The sequence below is a fragment of the Harpia harpyja genome, chromosome 1 (assembly GCF_026419915.1).
Source record: "Harpia harpyja isolate bHarHar1 chromosome 1, bHarHar1 primary haplotype, whole genome shotgun sequence".
NCBI classification, from domain to species: domain Eukaryota; kingdom Metazoa; phylum Chordata; class Aves; order Accipitriformes; family Accipitridae; genus Harpia; species Harpia harpyja.
The window spans coordinates 81,363,373-81,385,470 of NC_068940.1; the positions used below are offsets into that span (position 1 = coordinate 81,363,373).

Genomic DNA, 22,098 nt, shown 5'->3' on the forward strand with positions numbered 1-22,098 from the left:
CAAGTTTGGCTCCTGAGCACCTTTTCCTGTGGTATGAACGCTAGATTATGCATTGCTCTCACTAGCAGAGGCTGAAGCAGAGGACAGTGCTCCTTCATTGAAGCAAGCAAGTCAAGCAGACACACAGGATAATGATAGTCCTCAAAATTAAAAACTCCCCTCATTTCTCCTGAATACAAATTTTGAGGATACAGAGAACATAGTATTACCACGTTCAGCCAAAACCAGCTGTATAACCAGCCATGCTCAATTTACACAAGCCTTTCTGCAACAATAGCAACTTCTGCCAATGAATCGCTCATATATACTAACAAGTTATTGAATTAGGTTAGAAATAGATCTCTTAAAGCCATGTAATTATGCTACCTCCTGTACTTAGTAAACTCATCCTTTCTATTACCTATGTTAACTCACTCTCTGCAGAGACAGACAAGGGCATGTGCCGCACTCTGTCATGTCGGAGGGAAAAAGAATCAATCTCAACACCCTGTACATCCAAAAAGAAGGAAGAATTGTAATGCAAAGGTGCTTTCCCATGCAACATAAGGGCACTTATTCCCCTCAACTTCTTATGATCCATAGTGCTGTGTATTGGCATGAAAGACTTCACAGTGATACAGAAAGGCTTCTCCAAAATGAAACTGTATTACAAAAGGGTCAGAGGCAAAATCATACAGTAATAAAGAACAGATTTTTCTTTGTAACTTGACTGTAGCTCAAGTACAGTGGAAAGTGGACATAAGGATCTGAATGCCTGAGGTAAGGCAAAGGCATCAGTGACTAATGCATTATAGTTAAAAATGCTATCTGTGTGAATTACTCTGGTAATGTCACCAAGGTCAGTAGCATATATTAGGACTTACTATGTAAATGCCAGTTTCTAATCTTATAGCTGCCTAGGGGCTGCTTATACACGCATACTCAGGTTTTCCTAACACTTAAAAGAAAACATACATAACTCATTTCAGTTTTTCCCCTCCCTCCATCCACTTTCAAACCTACCAAATTCCCCAAGGGATAAAGACTATTCCATCAGAAAGAACTCCGTTATCATCTGATCAAAACAAGAGCTTGCAACAGGTCTCTAAAGAGGCACACCCCTATATTTCACCTCTAAGAATCCAGACCAGGCTACATTTACCTGGTACCCAGCTGAATGCCTAAACAAAATAAATTTAGAGATCTCACACCCTCAAGACAGCACTCAAATCCCCAAAATATGAGAACAGCAACACCTATGGTTCAGGCCATCATTTGTTACATGCAGACCATACATGTAGTGGAGACATGTTCTTCCCTTAAGTTCTTCATTATCTGGATTCTGACATAGAGACTTCACCATTCTTGACATTGATACCTACTTTTAATAGCAATTCTCCTTGACTCCTGATTACACCTGTTTTCAACAGTTTTAGTGCATCTGCAAAACATTTCCTAGATTTGTGCTCCAAATGGTAATTGTTCTCTCTGCATCATCGTGTTACCATTTGCAAGGGCTTGAAAAATAAATAAGGAAGCAATCTGCTGTGTTATCCTCTCAAGCTTGGCAGAGCAAGGTTACTGTAGAAAACAAGGCTGCAGGTAGCAGGTCTTCAGGTTTCAAGTCTCTTGCCATGGGAGACACAGAATGCAAGTGGCTACACTTGCATAGCAGAGGCTGGAGAACACAGGGAGTGACTACATGTTTCAAGGAACAATATTGATTTGTCCTTTGCCTCTTCCTGGCACCTGAAGAATGTCTGCAGATCAAAATGAAAGTGAGCAAACAGTAAAGATGTAATCTGGACCTGCAATTTAGCCAGTTTCCACGGCAATAACACTGAAAAAGAAATAGATTCTTTGAGGATTAGCAACCCAAAGACAATGTTGAATAGCCTGTGCTGTCATCCAGACTAGGAAATTAAAGCTAATCTCTTTGTGATGAGCAGACATAACGTATGACATTCTGTGATCGTTTGGATGAGCTTGTTCTCCTGTGGACAGTTCTCAGTGGGGATTGTGAAATGCCATTAGATCTCAGTTAAAAAGCTGTGCCAATCTTTCTCAAATCTAGTACATGAGTTCTTTCTCCAGAGATTTCTCCATGAAGAAAATGATTAGGTGCTGTTCCTCTTTTTTCTTTGTTCTTCATAAAAGAAAACTGAAATTAGCTTTGGCACTTCTAGTCACCCAAAGACAGGGCCAGAGGGAGTAATGTTACAGACCCTGAAGACAAGTGCATGGCCTAGGAGAACTGCCTGACTGGTCCATCAGCAGTCAGGCAGAGGTGCTTCCACTCTGGACCCTTTCAGAAAGCACAAGTTGGTGAAAGTCCCCCTAAATGGATTCAATGGATTTTGGCACAGATCTATGTAGAGGAGATGATACAAAACATTTTACCTTAACTTTTTAATGGGGAAAACAGACGAGCATTAGACCAAGCAGGGAAAAGTAGTGTTCCCTTGCACTTTCCAGTCCTTCCACAAACCTCCTGCAGACCACCTGAGCTGAGCCTCCTCCAGTGGGTGAAGCAAGTGCACGCAGCGTGGGAAGGGACCCTGGAAACTCAGCGAACATGAGCAGCATGGCCAGGACTAAGCCAGATCAGCCAGTTCCCACCACCCAGACAGTGCAGACACTATTTTAATCAGAACTACCCAACATTGTTTCAAAGCTGGTTGCTGTATCAGTCTCCCACATAGTGACAAACAATAGCCCTGCTATCAATCTTCTTTTTACATGTTCAGTGCACAACAGCTGCCCTTGGCTGATTGTAGGATAAAAAGCTGTAACTATTATCAAATAACAGATTGTTCTAAAGCAGCACAAAGGGAATGAGGGCTTTTAGATATTGCACTAACTAGACAAGGTATGAGTGTTATTACTTCTCTTTAAACTGATCTGCTTTCACTCTCTTCCTTTAGATAGGCATATTTTAGTATTCTCTATTTGCTCTGTATTATTATCTCAATAATCTTTTTTTTCCTCAAATTTAGGACAGTATTAATGCTGATGCTGTTTCAGCTCTTAGTACTGAAAAAGTACCAGATGATTTTGATACAATGCATCTTCTTTTTCCCCAGTCAGCAGGGGAATAACCTGCAGAAAGAAACCAACAGGAGGAGGAGCCCCAGATGTCATACATTTATTAAAGGATTGGATGGTAAAGCAACTTGTTACATTTTTCTATTCTGAATACATGTCCAAAGCATTAGGGAGATATTCAGAGCACAGTTTTAAGAGGACAGAGACCATTGCAAAATTTAAGGTGGGAGGTGAAAGCAATTTGAACAGAAGCATTCCCTTTTCTGTATTATTATTACCATGGAAAACCAGGCACTCTGCCATCTGTTATGATGCCCTGTGGAACCCTACTTCCAGAAGATTTTATTCTGATTGCATAATGTCAGTTATGTAGATTAAAAATGTGGAAAAGACTAAAGTAAAGAAACTAAAAATAAAAGAAAATATTTGAACTCTTTTAGAAAGTTCCCAACCTCTGAATGCATTAATTAAGTATGGAGTCTGTCATCTAAACCCGTCTGGAATCCATGAGAACTTCTCAGCTGATTTAAACAACTTGGGGTCTGGCCTCAGTGATAGTATATGAAACACGTAAGGCATCAGTGCCATACATTTACTTATTAAATCACCACCATAAAATGATATTTAATATCCAGAATCATGGTCAGATTGCAGTACAACTTGGCTCTGGTAAGTGCCCCAATCCAACACTTTTCAGTCAACCAGTATGCAACATGCTGGCAGCTTTGTTCTGACTCTGCTTCCCTGAAGCTAAAATCAAATCCTCCCTCATCTGTTGCTGATGCTGCAGAACATGTGTTCTGCATGATTTCTTTTCTCCCCCCACACTCCCTTCCCAGGTCAAGAGCAACCAGGCCTGAAAATCCATGCTTTTGAATAAGGCTACTCACAGAAATAACAGCAAACCCTGCTTTCCCAAGGGGCCTCTTGCAAGTCAGAAATCTCTTTGCTGCATTGCAATTCACACCTTCAGGCAGAACTAGAGGAAAGCAAACACCATATTGTGGCATCTCCTGTCAGCAAGAGCTGTTGTGCTTTCCAGACCAGGAGAAAACTGCACTGACAGTGTACCAAGTCCCAAAGTATCTGCTGAACTGAGATATCCATATGTGTCCTTAATGAACCACCATTAGACCTGACAGGTCCCAAATCCAGCGTCTTCCCTGCAGCAACAGCAACGTCCTAAAATGACCCTTTGTGTGGGATATAACTATGCCCTCCTAACCCTAAAATACAGTGGAGCGTGCCATGACTCCACAGATAAGCTGTGCTAAAGTTTTCCGAGATCAAAGGCCAATCCCATTAAGTAGAGCATAGATTGTTACTAAACTGAGAGACAAGAATTGAAGGAGACTCACCCACAACATATGAAGTCTTATAGCACCTTTGCTTAGCAGAGTAAAGCTTCTAAAATTATATGAATGTTTGTTAGGAAGAAATTACTAGTCTCATTCTCCCCATTTGGGAAAATCCCCAAATCAAATCCCCAGGGATCTTGACATTACAATGGGTATTTATACTATCTTCAGGCACCTAAATGAAGCGCTCCAGCAATGAAAGATGTCACCATGGACTCTGCACAGGAACAGAAAGACAGGAGATTGCTCCATGCAGCAGTTCTGAGCACCCAACTCAGACTCCTAACTGTGAGTAGGTTTCAGAGGTGGTTGTCCACAGAGAATTTGGCGGGGACAGCCCAACTAACTTGGGCAGGTGACTTGGGAGGCTGAGTAAAGAAGATGGAGCCAGACTCTTCTTGGTGGTGCCCAGTGACAGGGCAGGAGGGAATGGACACAAACTGAGAAAAGGAAATTCCACTTAAGCATAAGGAAAAATTTCTTTACTGTGAGGGTGGTCAAACACTGGAACAGGTTGGCCAAGGAGTCTGTGGAGTCTCCATCCTTTCAGAGACTCAAAACCCAACTGGACACAGACTGAGCAACCTGCTCTAGGTGACCCTGCTCTGAGCAGGGGACATTGACTAGATGATCTCCAGAGGTGCCTTCCCACCTCAGCCACTCCTGGTTGTGTGATTCTGTGCTCTCCCTTTCACCTCCCTGCTAGCACCCAATGAGGAGCCAAGGGGCTATCTGCACTGACAGAAGAGCTCCTTGAGAGCCTGCAAGCTTCAGTCTGCTTCTTGTTTTCTTTTCTTCTAACTTCACATGCAACTAGGAAAAGAAGTGAATTAGGAAAAAAGAGCGAACCAAAAAGCCCAAAATTGCAAAGAATAACAGGGTTCTTGTTTTTTACTTTGACGGAAAGAGGAGCCCCGTGCTTAAAATACAGGCCTGGATTACAATTTCCAAAAGATTCAGAATTGCTTACGTTAAGAACTGTGCACCTGCACATGGATGATGATATACTGAAAACCAGGTTCCAGCCAACTCATATATTCTTGTAAGTCCTGGATGCAACAACTGTGAGATATGAGACCTATTTTAAAATCAGTAGAATACAACTCTTAAGATGTGTTTGAATGCATTTTTTCAATACGATACCAAATATTGTCACCAAATTACGATCTGGTATTATTTGCAATTTCCATAAGTAATCCATCACATATAGAGACTTTTTTTTTTTAATGTCTAAATATTGCCAGAATGAATTTAAGGCTGCATAATTATTTAGCTATAAAATTTTAAAGAGTTCTGCCTATTTTGTTGTGTCAGCTTCTCCAAAGCTCCTACTTTGCTGTTGATTAATTAGAAAATCTGAACTAAGAAACTGTTGGTGAGAAATTACTACGGAAGTTTAAAAATATATACGTGTATAGATAAGCTGTTTGGTTTTATTCCCTTCATTCTACGTTTTTATAATCTTAATTCTCTCCACTATAATTTTCACTTTCTGTTATTTGTCATACATTTAAAGTGTGTCTCCAAAACAAAATATACCAAGAAAAGAGGATTCAAAGCTACTACTCAGAGATGGAAAAGTACCACTTGCCTCAATTGATGCTTTGCATTTAAGCCACTATTCTGCTGCCATCTGTGCTCTGTTTTGCAGATTTGTTCCACTTTAAAAGGGCTGGCAAAAAGAAAATACCTTCCTTGTGCTACTTGTTTTCTGAAGCACATTATAAGCAAGATGGCTATCAGCAGCTAGGGAGGATTTGTGCCTCTCAACAAGACGCTCACTTATGCTTGTAGAGTAGTATGCTCTGACTTCACCGCATGTTCTTGTGTTCGGAGCTGGGCTGCTAGTCATAAAATAAAATGCCATAATACATTCAGCAAACAACGAGTTTGGCACCACTCTTGGAGCACAGCCAGATACTTGGGTTTGCATTTACACTTCCAAGCAGGCTGACACCTCTGACTTCCAGTCTTCACCAATAAAAAGAGCAACTATGACCTTCCTGAGAGCAGAGTGCTATCTTTCAGCTGCCTGGCAACCATAACAGCCCCTCTCAGAAGGGCATGAGTTTAAATACTCTTTTTTTTTGTTTTTTCCCCCAAGGTATGATTATAAAAAATCATGGACAAATAATATTTAAAACACATCTATATTTCGATATTCTTTTTAAATCAAGGCTATGCTGCTGAATGTATTTAATAATTTTCAAAATCCACTTGACTTTTAAATCAGAATGAAGAATTCTGGCATGCCTTTAATTGTAAGGACATATCACAGGACCAACACCTTGTTGATTCCCATTTCACAGAATTGCACTAATTAAATCAGCAGTTAAATTCATCCAATCTGCTGAACTTATTTGATATATTTAAAGTCTGTCCTTTGATTCAGGTCTACATTACAGAATATAGTCTCCTGGCAATGTAATGAACCTTGTCATTCTCACAATTTATATGCTATAGCTACAGAAATCCTAGTCTGCGAATTTATGCTGGTTTACTGGGAGGGTCACTGTGAGCAGCAGGCTGGATCTGTGAGGACAGAAGGTCAAATAGTTAGAAGCTTCTCCTGAGCCTATGAACTGACACAGATTTACTCTAAGTGCATGACAGCATGAGAGCATGAATGGTCATTTTGAAAGTGCAGTAATAAAAAAAACGTTCAGGAGGGAGAAGGCACAAGTTGTTTTGTTCTTGTAGCAAACCCTGAAAATTCTTTTTTAAAACAATATTTTTATCTTCGTTTTTATACCAAGAGTAACTCTATGCAACAAAATAGAACTCAAATGATCACAAATGTAAAGAAAGAGCTTGACAGGACAAATTTTACGTTATCAGCTCCTGCAGATGCTTTAAAGGAACCACAGTACTCACGTTAGGGCACTTTCATCCAGAGGCCATGGATATGCATATAAGGGAAGTTATCTCATAAACTTCAAGGGGCTTTGGATACAATCACATAAAAGACAAAGTCACATTTATTAGTCAAACCTAGGAAAGACAACCCATAGCATTTCAGAGGAGTCAAAGAGGTAACATGAAGGCTGGAACCTACGATTTTTAGTTCTGGTATTATTCAGCTGAAGAAGGTGGTGAAAGATTTCAGCAAATTTTCATTTTTGCTTCAGAGCTAAAATGCAGTAACTACTAGCTGGAAGAAGAGTTGGTGTTTCCCTTCCTTTATACAATTTATTTTGTGCTAGAAACAGCAAAATCATTCCAGAAGGGGATAAGATTTTTGCTACAACTAGGTTGAAACAAGAGTTTGTTGTATGTATGAGAGTTATCAAAAATTTTTCACATCAACAGTCAAAATGTCAAAAGTTTTCATGACCCAATTATCTGACTTCCAATAGACCAGCTCAGAAATTATATTCTGATTTTGAATTATTGAAGTAAATAAGTACAACTAAAATTTCTGAATCAAAATCAATTTTAAATGGAAAACCAAAATGTTCTGCTTATGAAAAATTTAATATGGGATGCTTAGACTGTTTCAAAATTCCTTGAAAAAAGAAAAAAAAAGATCTGGAGATTTACCAATATCTTTCCAGTGGCAGCAATTCCCACTTCACAGATTTGAAGAAAATTCCTAAAAAATTCATTACTGAAATAGCTACACAGAGCCTCTTTTTATTTTTCCAGATTAAACATAAAATTGTGAATTGGGATTTTCTAACAGGCTTTTTAATAGGCTAGTGAAGGAGAAAACATCTACGTGCACGAACTGTACCAGTTTAACTATGTTAAACAGTTTAACATAGGAGGTGATCTCACACAATTTAATTAAATCAAGATGAAATTCTGTGCAAGAGAACTGTTTAAGCCAAGCTGGCCTTAGCAAGTAAGTTGTTTTGTTTTAAGAGGATTAGTGTTTTAGTCCCTAAAATCATCTGATCGTCTGACTAAATACATGCATGATACGCCTGGAAATAACTACAGAGAAGTAACTACAGCTGGGCTGATAACCTAAATGGTTAAGTGGGGCTTTATACGTTCATATTATTTTCTTCTGGATGCAGCTGGGACTCAGGTTTCCAAGGCATTTTATGAAGCACCCTGGGAATGGCAATCTTTCCTTCTCCTTTAATTTATAGCATGGAGATGCGTGCTAATGAGAAAAATAATCAAAGATCTGGAGGACTGAACTCTATCCATCCTTCAGGAATGAAAGCATGAAAAACCTTAATGATGCCACAGGCTCACATGCTAAAAGGATTGCAGATGATTCTAATTAATACGGACCATTCTGACTTTGTAACTGGCACGCACTGAAAAACACTCCCTACTTTCTAGGTCAGATACACAGACACTTGAAAGCAACTGCCAAATATCAGTCCCTAAGGTGTCTGCTTATGTTTATAGGCTTAAAAAAAAAAAATATATTGGCAGGGAGAGACTTCAGATATCTAGGGCTAAATATACATTGAATATAAAGGAGAAGGATTGTGGTTCTTCTTGTGCAGGAACAAAAGAAGGGAAAAGACTGCAAGAAACCTGCCTTCCTCCAGCCTCATATACTAACCTATGCAGGGCAAGCCATGATGTGTGCCAGTAGCTCAACGCAGCCACCCACACCGAGCAGCCCACGCTCATGGAAGGAGGACTCGCCAGCCCTGTTACTGTCCTGTAAATGGGCTGGGAGCGGGAAGCGTGAGAGATTTGCAGCATCGCTTTAAAAAGCAGCAGAGTTCCTAGGGCAAAGACAGCTGAGACAGCCAGGGTCCCCCCAGGCAAGGGGAGGAGGCTGACACTGTCACTCCTTCGCAGATGCCAGCATAATTCAGGTCAAGAAGGCTTAAGGCACAATTTGGCCTCTAACACTGTTGGAAACTGTAAGATAAAACATGTGTGCCAAGAGATCCTGACAATGGTGTCATGGTAAATAATACTGGAAAAAATTTAAACAGCTGGCGTGTGTATTTCTGCCTTACCATGTAATGGCAAACATCCCATACTAAGCCCAAAGCCACCAAAACAGAGTAGCAACGCCAGCATCCCACAGGTTATCCCATTTGCCTCTAGCCACCAAGCAAATGTTTCTCTTGACTCTCCACTGTGAAAGACTCATGTCTGCACTACACAATGGTCCGTAGGGTTACAATCCTTCTTTTTCTCAATAAAACACCATTCAAGCGAAGTTTGCCATAAAGTAGTTTTCTTCCCTCGGTCCTTCCTGTAGCTCCCTCAGAGTCTTTACATTGTCCTGTGCTTCCCTTTGGCTCAGCCCATTTATGAAATACGAATGCCGCTAAACCAGCCATTTAAAAGCCATTTTGTACATATAAACCCATCTTAAAAAAAAACACCGTAAAAAACCCCCAAACTGCTACTAAACTGTTACGGCTGCTGCTCCTGAGGCAATACAACACAGGCCCACTTGTACTGGTCGCATTTGAAGAAAGATGCCTATCATTTGTGAACGTGGTAACACAATGAAATGCTGGTAATGCAAAGCTGAGCAGCACTGATGGAACAGCATCATTGCGCAGAACCTGTCAAATGCATTTACTTAATGATAAAGTAGCTAAGCCCTAGGCGATACGGTTATGTTAGCAGTGCTTTCAGCAGATCGTACAGAAACATGGTTTTGTTAATGTCTACAAGAGATGTTTTCTGTAGCTAAAGAGAAGATAGGAAATAAGCTGCATGGACTGTAAAAGACAATCTACTACAATAATCCAGCCTTCCCGTATAAATGAAATAGAGACCAGGATCCACCTTCTTCTGCCTTCTTTATCTGTCTAATTAAACAGCAAAGCAGACATTTAAAAGGGAGAATGGCATTCTGATACTCTTTCTTCAGCTTGTCAATATGTTATATTACTGTACTAGGTAAGGAGCTGTTTAAAAATAAAACAGTGAAATAAAAACTGAGTTGCCAAGTCCGATATTTCAGGCAAAAAGCCTAAAAAGCACAGAACCTAAAGACTTTTGTGAAATTTAGATACACTCATGAGAGATCAGCAAACAAAGTCTTTGTGATTTTAAATATTATGTGGTAAGAATACACTTCTTAACTAGAGATGCCTTTTTTTTTTTAACTTGACTGACAGTGAACAAGATTAAATACAAAACTGTAAAAGTGTAAATACAATAATGACATGCTTTGACATATCCTAGTGTATTTCTTTTTACACACAAATTGCTCAGAGTGGCCATGGTAGATAGAAGCAACTCAGAATCACGTCTGATGAAAACATACATGAATGCAGACTAATATTGTCAGCAAACTTCAACGTAGAATGAGAGAGAAGATGACGTGCTCTTGACTCTCTATCAGTAAGGACATCCAACCTAAAGTGACAGCTGCTACTATGTTCTCTGGAATACAACTGGGAACACATTCAGAGGCCACAGTAACTGCAAGATGAACAGACATAGTGGACAAAAAATTATGCCAACAGCCAAAGCCAAAGGTGATATTGCTCCTCAGAGAAAAGTCCTCCAGCATTACAGAGAGCTGTTCTATTTCTAGGATTGCTCATGCACTGTATTTTATCTAGAAATAAAAAACTGTAGTGATGATGAGGCAATCAGGATTCCAGAGTGGTCTAACTTCTACAGCATATTAATGCTGAAAAAATGGCATATTACTGCTACAAAACCTCTTTGAGAAATCAGATTTCCCTTTAGTTTTTCTTTTCTTTGCTATCTAATGCTATGTTCAAACTCATTCTCACTGGAACTTTCATTAAATATTTACAGCTTTCATCTAAATAAGGACTAACCCTGCTTTACTGCAAGTAAACTTCACGCACTGAAGGAAGCTACGCGATTTCAGTGCATCAAACACATCTCAAAACTGTGATATCAATGGAATGGTAACATAATTCAGGTAAGAACCATTTAAACTAAGTATTATGTAGTGCCCTAATCCAAGTAAGAACAATAATTATAGAATGAGTAGCTGTATCCAGACAAACCTACCAAAACCAATGGACTGTGAGAGAAATAGTATAAAATAATCCACCTTACATTATTTTACAGCAGCTAAACCACCACATTGAAGTAACCATCCTCTGAAAGAAGCTACCAGAAGATGAAGAATGCTTCCTATCACCTTTGCCTTTATGGGACCCCACAAAATAATCAGGTATCTAAACGTATGGGCAGCAAAATATGCAAGTTAGAAAGTAAAAGAGCACAGATGAAGCTGTTGCAGAAAGAAAGGCAACCATTAACCTTTACACATCCAAGACAGCTGAGCCTGGTGCAGTTTACTGAGCAGATGGAAGGCAGGAAACCTTATATGCAGTCTAATGGGATTCTCATGTTCCAGTACAAAATGCATAGAGGGGAGTGCTGCATGCATGGGACTTCACTGCACACACGCACACACAACCCAGCTCCACAATAAATGGGATGCTACTGTGCCAACCTACCATTGTAGGGTAATGAACCTAGCTGGGAACATATGGGAGCAGTGAAGGATACAGGGAAAAAATGGGCAACGCAGATAAATCACACCTTGGTCCACAAATGGAACTCCTCCAAGCGTGCAATATGCCAGGGTGAACACATGGACACTGTGCAGGTATTACAAGCATACATACCAATGCAGGCTAGTATTAGCACATGAAAGCTACCCAGCCACAGGAGCGCAGCCTTCCAGCACAGATGTATTTCTGCTATCTTATGTTGAGCTGGCATGCAAAGCACAGACTGACCCTAGTGCTCTGGCTCTACCTGTGACAGGGTACCGGGGCTTTTCCAGAGAGCTGCTCAGCCCATAAGACTGGGTATTGCACTGCCTGGCTGAAGGTTTGTCCTTGTGTACTCCCTCAGATGACACAAACATGCAGTTCATGGCTGTGAGTGCTCAGAAGATGAGATTTATGCATGTCTAAGGTATGTTGAGTAGTAAAATATGCCTCTCCATGGGCAGTGTTTCATGACATCCTAGCTAGCATCCTCTCTGGCACACTAAGGTAGCAAAAGTTCACAGTATCTGCTAGGGAGGGCTGAGATGCATACAGTTACCGTGAAGAAACTCCATATTAATAGCCCGGAAGAGGCAAATTTGTGTTTCATACCATGCTACAGCACAGGAGCTCTCAGCACATGCCTTTACCTCAGCCCCTTTCTTCATAACATTTACTCAATTCTAGTTAGCTGAAATCTACATTTCAGTTGTGCATGTCTGTATAAGCTGACCATCAGCAATAGCACACTGGGCATCAGCAAAATGCTTACAAAATAGTAAACAAAACAAAATATTTATTCTGAAAGAGCCAAGCATACTCTATTCCAAGGAGAATCTTGATGGGATCCTGCCACATTGTCCTGTGGAAAATGAGTCACATCTGAATACATCATAACAGAAAGCCCTGTGAACCAATAACCCATCTATCCAGAGATAGGTATTTGTTCAGGCTGTGATGTAATTTTCCTGTCCTATAAGTGTAGCACAAGCAGCACAGCCATCAGAAAAGTGAAGTGGGGTGTGCAAAGCAATGTGGAGATGGGCAACAGGGCTCTGATGAATTGTTCAGAGCAGCCTGATAACTAAGAGCATCACGTACCAAACCATTTCTTATGCCCACAGTTATGGTAAAAAGTATAACACACCTCTGCCTACCCAGAACTGATCCCCAAGACCACCTAAAAAAACAGTTGGCTCTCCTGTCCAACTGAAAACATTCAAAGAAAACTGTCAGTATTTTCTAGCACCGTTATTCATCTAACATCTGCTCATTCTTACAGCTGCTGTCATGGCTCAGGGGGAAGCTGGAATGCTCCTGAAACCTAGTGTTATCCCTAGTGAAAAGGCTATGACAAATAGCAACATGGTACTAAAGATCAAGCAGCAAAAAAACCTATAGAAACCTGGGCTGCACAGGACAGAAATGGTTCCATAATTTAGTGCTATTACACAGTCCGTCCCACACCTTCTCCTAATAAGCTTAATGGCATCAGGGAAAAGACAACATTGCTCTAGCTATTGTGCTAGAGATAACGGACAATGGTCCTGCAGGATAGCAGCACTACTGGTCTATAGATAGTGTGGCAGAAGGGACCATTGTGACCACACAGCTTTTCTTCCTGTGCAACAAAAAAGCTGTACGACTTTTCTGAATGAATTATTGTTTGACCTATTATCTGCCTGTTGGGCAGGCATATTATCCTGAATCTGCATTATCACTGGAGAAATGTCCAGTGATATAAGATCCAATAGAGTCTTTAGGTAAATTGCTTTAGCAATTGATTTGTCTCACCATTAAAATTTTACAAAGTTTTTCTGGTTTTATATTTGTCCAGCTTCAATGCCAAACACTTTGCTGCTCTTACACATTGCCTGCTGGAGCCCTTTTGCTCCCCATATAACTATTACACTTGGTGACCAAGTTACCAGCTAGTTTTCATCTTGTGAATTAAGACTGAGTGAGGTCTGTGGTTCCAGGGTAACAACTAATTAACACTGTCCAGCTGTCCTTCCTGAAAAGTGTATGTCAGAAACCTGAATTTCTAGCTAAACTGTGTTTACTGTTCTGTAAGAAATCACAGGTGCTTGCCAATCAAAACATACCTCAGATATAGTTGGTGATATTGGGACCAATAGGTTAAGTCTGACAACGACCAGAAGTGCCAACAACTCATAGAAGTGTGAACCCAACCGAGTTCTGCACCAGAAACTGCTGCCTCAAATGGGAATGTATGAAGATCTCTTGCTTTCTTCAAAGCTTTCAACAGGGCCTCCCTCCTATAGTGAACCAAAACCTATGACTTAACAGCTATTTTTTTTGAATATCCATATCTTCCTCTGGAGAACACTTCAGCGATGAGTAATCAGATTGCATGCAGGATTTCTGCCAGCCTGTGCAAGCTCGTTATTTCTGCAGCAGTGTTAGCAGCGACAACAACAGACAAGATGTGATCTCTGAGATTGGGGCATTAGCGGTTTAGGACCTAATCTGCTCTTCCCTAATGCCTGTGCTCAGTCTACTGTTGTACAGCAAATTCGTAGCAGGATGAGGAAAAGGGGAAGATCTTACAAGCACGATGGCATGACAAGGGATCCAGCAAAAGTGCCCTCTCTATCATAGGCAGTGAAATGGAAGGATACATTAAAGTGAAGCAGAATAACCTTGCTTATACAGATAAACAGGCATTCATATATGCAGTAGTCAAAAGAAGTCAGAAATACGGTCTAGGCGTCTCTCAGAGAAAAAACAGCTGAGGTGGTGTCATCCTGTTTACCCGCTGTGATGACAGGTCTACCAACATCTTCCTCTCCAAGTTTGACTGCTCTATCACACATGCCTGCTTGAGTGCACTCATTCACACAAACACACACTGAGCGCATCTACCTGGACCCAGTGACAAACTAATTTAACTCATTGCCACCCAATACTATCCACAGGTTACAAAGATTCCACAGGGCCTGGAGCAGACATTATTGAATTTCCATTACCACAAATCAGTCACTCCAGGCAAACACCTGCAAGTGGCCTTCCTGACACACAAAACAGCTCTTTCAATACCAGAGAGGATGGCAAGCAAACTGGTGGACTACAAACAAGGTCTTGGGATTCCCACTGAATTCCTAGTATGGCCACAACAAGCCAAAATGAAAGCCCACAATGCAGTATGTCGTGAGCTTTGAAAAGGACAAACTCCGTTCCAGCGTTGTCATAGCTGCATGTAGGGCTGTGGGAAATAACTTTATCCTGAACAGCAGGCTATACTTTGCTTAAAAACAACTTTTGTTCTGCTCGAAGTACTTTGATTTGCTGAAGTCTACTGCATTTATTCATGAATGTAGCATTACACTATTTTCTGTGTTTTGAACTGCCATATCTTACAGGCTAGGGCTTTCCTACTTAACAACCTCCATTTCTTGTAGAGGGTAGACCTGGGAGAAGGGCTGAGCAGATTTCAGCAGCATCTGTGCAACCTGCACATCACAACATACAGTGTCTGCATCTGGCTGAAGGGGGACCCGATAGACTTTCAGCTTACAGAATTGTGATTTTTCTAAGGAGAAGACTGGTGTGGTATGAAAACTGGTGACCTGAAGCTTTGGTGACATTAGTGCTGATGTCTGTAAAGGCATCGTGTCTACTCCTGACAACTGTTAACTGTGGAGAACAACCACTGTGTTTTCAAGCCATTAGCAGAGTCTTGGCTCACAGATTTGGATGAGCTGGCAGCTCAGCTTTATGTTGAATTAGTTTGATACAAAAAGAGCTGTTAGGACCCATGTTTTATGTTTCTCAAAATATACAATATAGTTGCTTGGACCTCTTCTTATTTGAAGATATGCGCCTTTACCAGCAGCATCCTCCTTTCTTTTCTACTCCAGAGTAGGAATTATTCAGCGACTGCCACTTCATTTCCTATTTCAGCCATATGAACAAAGATAAGGAGGTTGCTCTTGTGCCCATCCCTTACACACACCCCACCACCCCTTTCCAACAAGAGAGCTGCTTCCCTCCCATTCTGCATGAAACTCTCTGATATCTGCAGCTTCCAAGGCAGAATTGCCAGCTGGTCCTGGGGCATTTCAGCACGTTTCTGTAAAAGCTCTTCCCTGCCACTGCAATGCCACACACTGCCATGAGCAGCCGCACAAGAACCCAAGGCAGCCTGGTGTTACACCTGGGAGGACGTCCAAGGGGATGGGTTATGTGAACAAAGATAACCCACATGAGAAACAGGTTCTACCACTGGGCACTTCCGCCTGGTTTTAGTGTATATGCACACAGAACGACAGCTTTCTGTGAGCCATTTTAGGACCGCAAATTCAGCTCTTGCTTCCAGTATGAGGTTGGTGCTCATAGCTTAAGATCCACTTGCTGCATGCATTTATTTACCTCACATCTGAGACCAGTCTTACTGGATGGTAACGCACAGTGGAAAATGCAGAAACAAAAGTACACTTTTGCTACGGCATGTTCGCATTTACAGACGCAAACTTAAAAATGGGAAAGTAAGAGCAAAGTGAATAAACCCCACACTTATTCAACGTTATTGAGTCTGTGTCTTACCTTCCTATGGGTCCCAGATCTCCCGAGTCCTGGCTGCCTGCGTCACTGGGTGTGCTCACTGATTTCGAAGAGGGAGACATAGGGGTTGGGACTAAATAATGAAAATAACAGGTATCCCATGTTAACACATGCAGCGACTGCACTGATGAAGAGCAGTGTCAGACAAATCAAAACCAATGGACCAAAATGATAGTGGATGAATGAGTGGGAGAGTTTGAAATGGTGAAAGCAAATAAGGAAGGAAAGAAAAAGAAAAGGAAGAGAGTCAAGTGAATTTTAAGTCTTTTGGAAGTGTTAAAACTGACATGAATTTAGACAGGACTGAAAGCCCAATAGGAATCTACAGCTAATCAATGGAGGAGATATCTGTGGAAATAAAATAGCATTTGTTTTCTTGGGTATAGTTTAAAGTTGACTTGCAAAAGATTTTAAAGGTATGAAGAAATATCAGGGGCTTGTCTTGTCAAAAAACTAAGTGAACTCTTCTGGAAAAGTCAAGTAGGCAATAGAACAAGCATACTTTCCAAATTTTGAATTTAAATCAAAAGCCAGTGTCCATTAGATATGGTCTAAGGCTGCAGTGCGGAAATGACATCAAAAATAAAAGCTAAATAAGGAAATCCAGCTAAGTTAAAATCATTTCCCAAAGATGGTGAGAATACACATTAGTTTGCTTAGTAATTGTGTTTTCTTAAGTAATTTAGGTCATATAAAATTTCCATTTTGGGTGGGACATGATTTCAACACTCAAGGAAAAGTTTCCCTTGGTTTACATACTATTTGCCCAAGCTCTAGAAATGATTTTCCCTTTGGCTTGCCAGGGCTTTTGAAGCATATTTCATGCAAAGGCAGTTTTGTTTCCTGAAACAGGAAAGGAAGTTCATAGCTCAAGGTCAGCCCAAGTTAAAGCTCTTCAGCAAGGAAATAATAAATAAAAAAGTAAGAATATCCTGATTTCTTTTAAAATGGTTTCTCAAAAATATTTAAAATGCAGAGATGGCTCCAGTCAAGATTTAATGCAAATATTCTTCAAAGCAGCCACATTGAATAAAACACTAAACGAGGTTTTAATGCAAGAGTGAAGTTTCCCATTTGGTTTACATCATGTGCATTTCCTATTATAGATTTAACAGAGTAAAACTTTAAACTGTTTTGTTATGCTCTATAATGGATAATGACAGACCTGTCAAGAGATTTGGATTTTCCATGTGGTCAAACATTTCATGCAGATTCTCACTAGAGACTGTCACAGAAATGACTGCAGCATGAAAAGTGAATTCATCTTCATGACAGCCCTTTGGCAGGTTACAGGTATGTCGTGGCTGTTTATGTATTCCATATTCACACTGGGATCTGGATATCATATCCTTATGTGAAGGCAGAATTAAAGCCTCCTTTGTATATTAATTGTGACTGTATATACAGGGAATGAAAGAGGACAAAATACTATTGTTTAACTAAAATGAATCATCTTATGTGTGAACTTTCATGGTCTTTTGACAGTATCACACAAAATAATTAACTAAGATAAGAATTGATAATTTGCAACATGAATATATGTGTTTAGTTAATAATATGATAAGGAAATACATCCTCTTTTTTAGATAAAAATGAGTATTTTAAATGCTAAAACATTAAAAATGTATCTGATTTTATGATATCATGATATAATTTACAAAACATATTTTATGATACATAAAAATAACCTTAACATTACTTGTCACACATTTCTTCTGAGAAGTGGTATTTAAAAGCTTCAGTCACTATATCATGACTTATAAAAATAGTAACTTTTCTCAATAAATGTCGGTTGATGCAAGTTATGAATTGAAATCCCAATTCAGAATGTCACAATCTACTTGCATATGCACCCAAGCATCTGTACGAGGTCCTTTCCTAAATCAAGGCTTCAGTATTTTGTCAAATTTGGAGGTTTTCCTAAATATTACAGGCAAGAATATCTAGGGGTAAAATCCTAGATTCAGCCCCAATGAATTTAATGACAAGGCTTGATACCTCCAGAGGAGCCAATATTTCAGCTGAAAGAGTGAGAGTGATTCTGGATTCAAGGGAGAAGAAAGCACTGGAAGGAAGGAAGGAAGGAAAGAAAGAAGGAAGGAAGGAAATTTCTCACTTTAGGGCCACCTAATAGGTGAGACAGAACTTAAGGTAACCAATATTCAGGTACTATAAACTTTGCCCTGTGTATTTTTAAACTGAGGACTTCGGATTCTAGAAATGAAACAACAAAACCAAAAAGAGGTCGAGCACATGAAACCAGAGCTAAAATCTACAGTAATGATCTGATGATAAGCTTTTTGCTATTTGTGATTTGTCTTTTTATTGCCCCTCTCCAGTTTTGCTTGATTTTAAAAGAAAATAAATGGGAGCTCCCACATGACTACGCTCCTCCTTCCTTAGCAAATGCTTAATGTGAATTTTTGAAACAAAACTTGGGGCTAACAAAGTACAGCATTTATAAAATTTTGTGGGTCATCAGATAGATGTGACAGAAGATAAAACAGTCCATCAGAAAAGAAATCACTGCTGGTATGCAAAACCAACCTGCATTATGTTCACAAAAATTTCTTGAAGAGATGAAACAGATGTTTCTGGCAATGACAAGTACTCAAAATGCCATGAGCTGGTATATGTGAATGGTATGGCAGGCATTCAAACAGAAGAGTTCACTTCACTAATACAGCCAAAAATCAAAAAAGCCAAGCATGCTTTAATAGAAAGAATGCATTCACTGTGGCAGAGCTGAATGCTTTACAGTGTGCTTCACTTAAATACCTAGAGGTGGTTCTGGAGATATACCAATGCTCTGTAACAAAGCTTCTGTCTCTCGTCTTTTGCGGTCTAGGTCAGAATCTTCCTGAGCTGGCTCCTTCTTTTGCTGTAGATCAGCCTGAGTTAAAACAAAACAAACCAGAAAAGTTTCATCTACATATGATCAGCTCTAGCAATTAAGTGTGTGGAAAATATTTATATGCACCACTGCTTAGGTACACTTTGAAATTCACTTAGATACATTTAGATAATTTATAACTTAGATAATTTATACTGTATATATCAGTAACAATATTTTTCCCTGAATGCATGGGAAAACTGGTCTTTGCAAGGATATTTGCAAAGATTTTTACGGCTCACCGATGGAAATCTTCTGTCTCTCAGTCATCAGATGCAACTTATGCAACTTCAGCTAATATAAAAGCTGACCATAGAATACAGATATCATTACCCTGAATAAAAATGGCCCCTTCCTACTTCCTCCAGGATCAAGAAATAAAATCCCATTGGACTTTAGTGATGTAGCTTAAGGGCCTACATTTGGTCCCAAGCACTTGTTGGCAATACAAATACTTTCTCATAAACTTCAACATCTAACAGGAGCCAAGGAAAGGACTAACGTGTCTAAAATAGAATTCTGGCAGCCCGGGGCACCAACAGCCAAAACTAATGGTCCATAAGATCCCTCCCCCTTTGCTTAGATACCTATACTTCCTTGGAGCTTCCACACATTAGCCTCCTCCCCCTTCGGACTACCGGGACCTAGAAACAGGAGGAGCAACATCTGCATCAGCCAGAATCTCTTATATTTGGCTCATCATTCCCCAATTTAGTAGGGTGGAAGGAAAACACCGATACCCCAGCCTCGTGGCTAGAGCACTCCATTGAAAGAAACAGGCTTGCAGCCCTTCTCCCAAGCAGATGAGGGAACTGAACCCATGTCCCACTTTGTAGTCTAGTGCAGTAACCAGTAATGCAAGTAAAACAAAATGCAAGTGGTCGGGTCTATCTTTTTGTCATGTCTTAAATACAGCAATCCCAGCATAGTTCTTATAGAGAATGTCTGGAGGCATCTGTCTCTATACTTTGGATCTTAGGGTTGCTTTTATATCGGCTGATCCTATCTAGCCTCCACACAGAGAGGTTTTCATTTCTGCTGAAACCAGAGTGTGGGGCACAGGGCACTTGCACAGTGCCTCAGCCTGGTGTTGATGTTGGTGCAGGCACAACAGAAAACCTTGAAGTTCAGAAGCATCCCCATGTTCTCTGGTTTGGACACAGCCAGGACGCAGAGGAACATTGCTTTTACAGACAAAAACAAAGTTCAGGCACGTCCCTGTGCTCACCTCTTCCCATGAGCTAGCCTGAAGTATCTTACAGTAGACAGGGTTGTAGACAACTCTTCTGCACCAGTGTACATGGCTAAGCACCTAAGTGAATGTTGGACTTCACTCCTGGAGGCCGTCGGGCATCGCAGTGCACTCCATTTACAGCACCAGTTAGGCACTGCAGCATAATATGTAGAGCTGGGTGTCCCAAGCTGGATCTGGCTATTGGGGCCAATGGAAAGTTCCAACCACCACAGGATCTCCACGAGGCATAAAATCAGAGGCAGGAGACAAAGGAAAGGACTTAATAGCTTCCTCGAGCCATTAGCTTGGCTCCCTTCCCTCTAATTCATTAGCAGGCTAGTAATGAACACTGAAAATGTTAACGTTTAAAGTTCTGCTTACAGAAGACTCCCCTAGTGACTCCAGGAGCCTCACTGGGGGGTGTGCTGGTTAATTGCACAAAAATGCCTCAAATGAAAAAGGATTTAAAAGACAGCCAAAACTGGAATGCTGATTTCTTGGATCACATCACATTTCCACAGTAATTCCATGAAATTCATGTACAATATTAAAGTGTCAGTTTAAAAGGAAACCAGTTATTAGTAAAGGATAACAGGTGCTTTAAACTATAGTAAGTGTTGACATTTGAAAGAAAGGAAACATAATCACTTAATGCTTCTCTGACTTTGCATGAAAATGAATATCCACTCCCTGTCAATTCTCACCTCTATTCCACTAAGTGACTGAATAAAAAGAAGTACAAATCCCTTAATGAAAAACCTAATGCATATTGTCAAGGACAAATAAACTAATATGTCAATCAAACTTTAACAGAACTGAAAGATGCACCCATGCCAGAAGATGAAAATGCAATTGCAATTATGTTTTACTTTACTGGAGAATAATAATTGTAAATCTGCTACTTTAGCTAGTAATCAAACTAGCCTTCAGAGTACAAAAATACATATTTAGATTGTAATGGCTTGAAAAAAATGTGAGCCCTCTTTCTGTCTTTCCCCACTCTCCACTCCCATTCCATCGAAGGAGAGCCCAGGAAAAAGCATTGTGGCAAATCAATTTTTCTTTCTACACACACATACATATCATGTTGTCTAAACTGTTGTCATCTGCCAGTGCGTTGGTTTTAAAAGCAATTCCCTCACTCCAACTTTCTTGACTAAAAATAAGCATTTTGATTTTAAGGTTAGACTGATGTGGGTTTGAGGATCTCATTCCACATGACAGATACCTTGGGGCATACAATACTGAGATGTCAAAACCTCAGCAAGCACCTTCTGCAAGCACGAGCTATCTAAAAGATGCTTTTGCATATTTACCTCTTTCTTCTTCCTTTCTTCCTCCTTCCGTTTCTTTTCTTCTCTTATCTGAGCCAAACGCTGCTTTTTGCGCTCAAGTTCTGCTTTTAAATCACTTTTGTCTGACATTTTGACTCTGCTGGAAACAAAATTATGGAAATCAATGTGAAAATAGAATTAAATTTTTCCCAATTTACTGAAAAAAAGATACTTAATTATATAAAAAATAGTGCTTCTAAAATTGCTACAAATATATTTCTGCATAAACGCTGGCCCTTGGACTACA

At 40.1% G+C, this 22,098-nt stretch overlaps 1 protein-coding gene across 7 annotated transcripts in view; it reads right to left on the minus strand.

The window, feature by feature from the left end:
* DYNC1I1 (dynein cytoplasmic 1 intermediate chain 1) overlaps nucleotides 1-22,098 on the minus strand; it is a 199,740-nt gene that overhangs the window by 159,975 nt on the left and 17,667 nt on the right. For 2 of the 7 annotated variants that reach the window (XM_052801870.1, XM_052801841.1), the window contains exons 2-4: nucleotides 21,834-21,951; nucleotides 19,169-19,283; nucleotides 16,373-16,514 (exon numbers count right to left, since the gene is read on the minus strand). In XM_052801870.1, the coding sequence (XP_052657830.1) occupies nucleotides 16,373-16,514; nucleotides 19,169-19,283; nucleotides 21,834-21,941 (365 nt within the window). In that variant the 5' untranslated portion in view covers nucleotides 21,942-21,951. The remainder of the gene's footprint in view (nucleotides 1-16,372; nucleotides 16,515-19,168; nucleotides 19,284-21,833; nucleotides 21,952-22,098) is intronic. The other 5 variants (XM_052801897.1, XM_052801880.1, XM_052801887.1 and 2 more) reach the window with 3 other exon arrangements.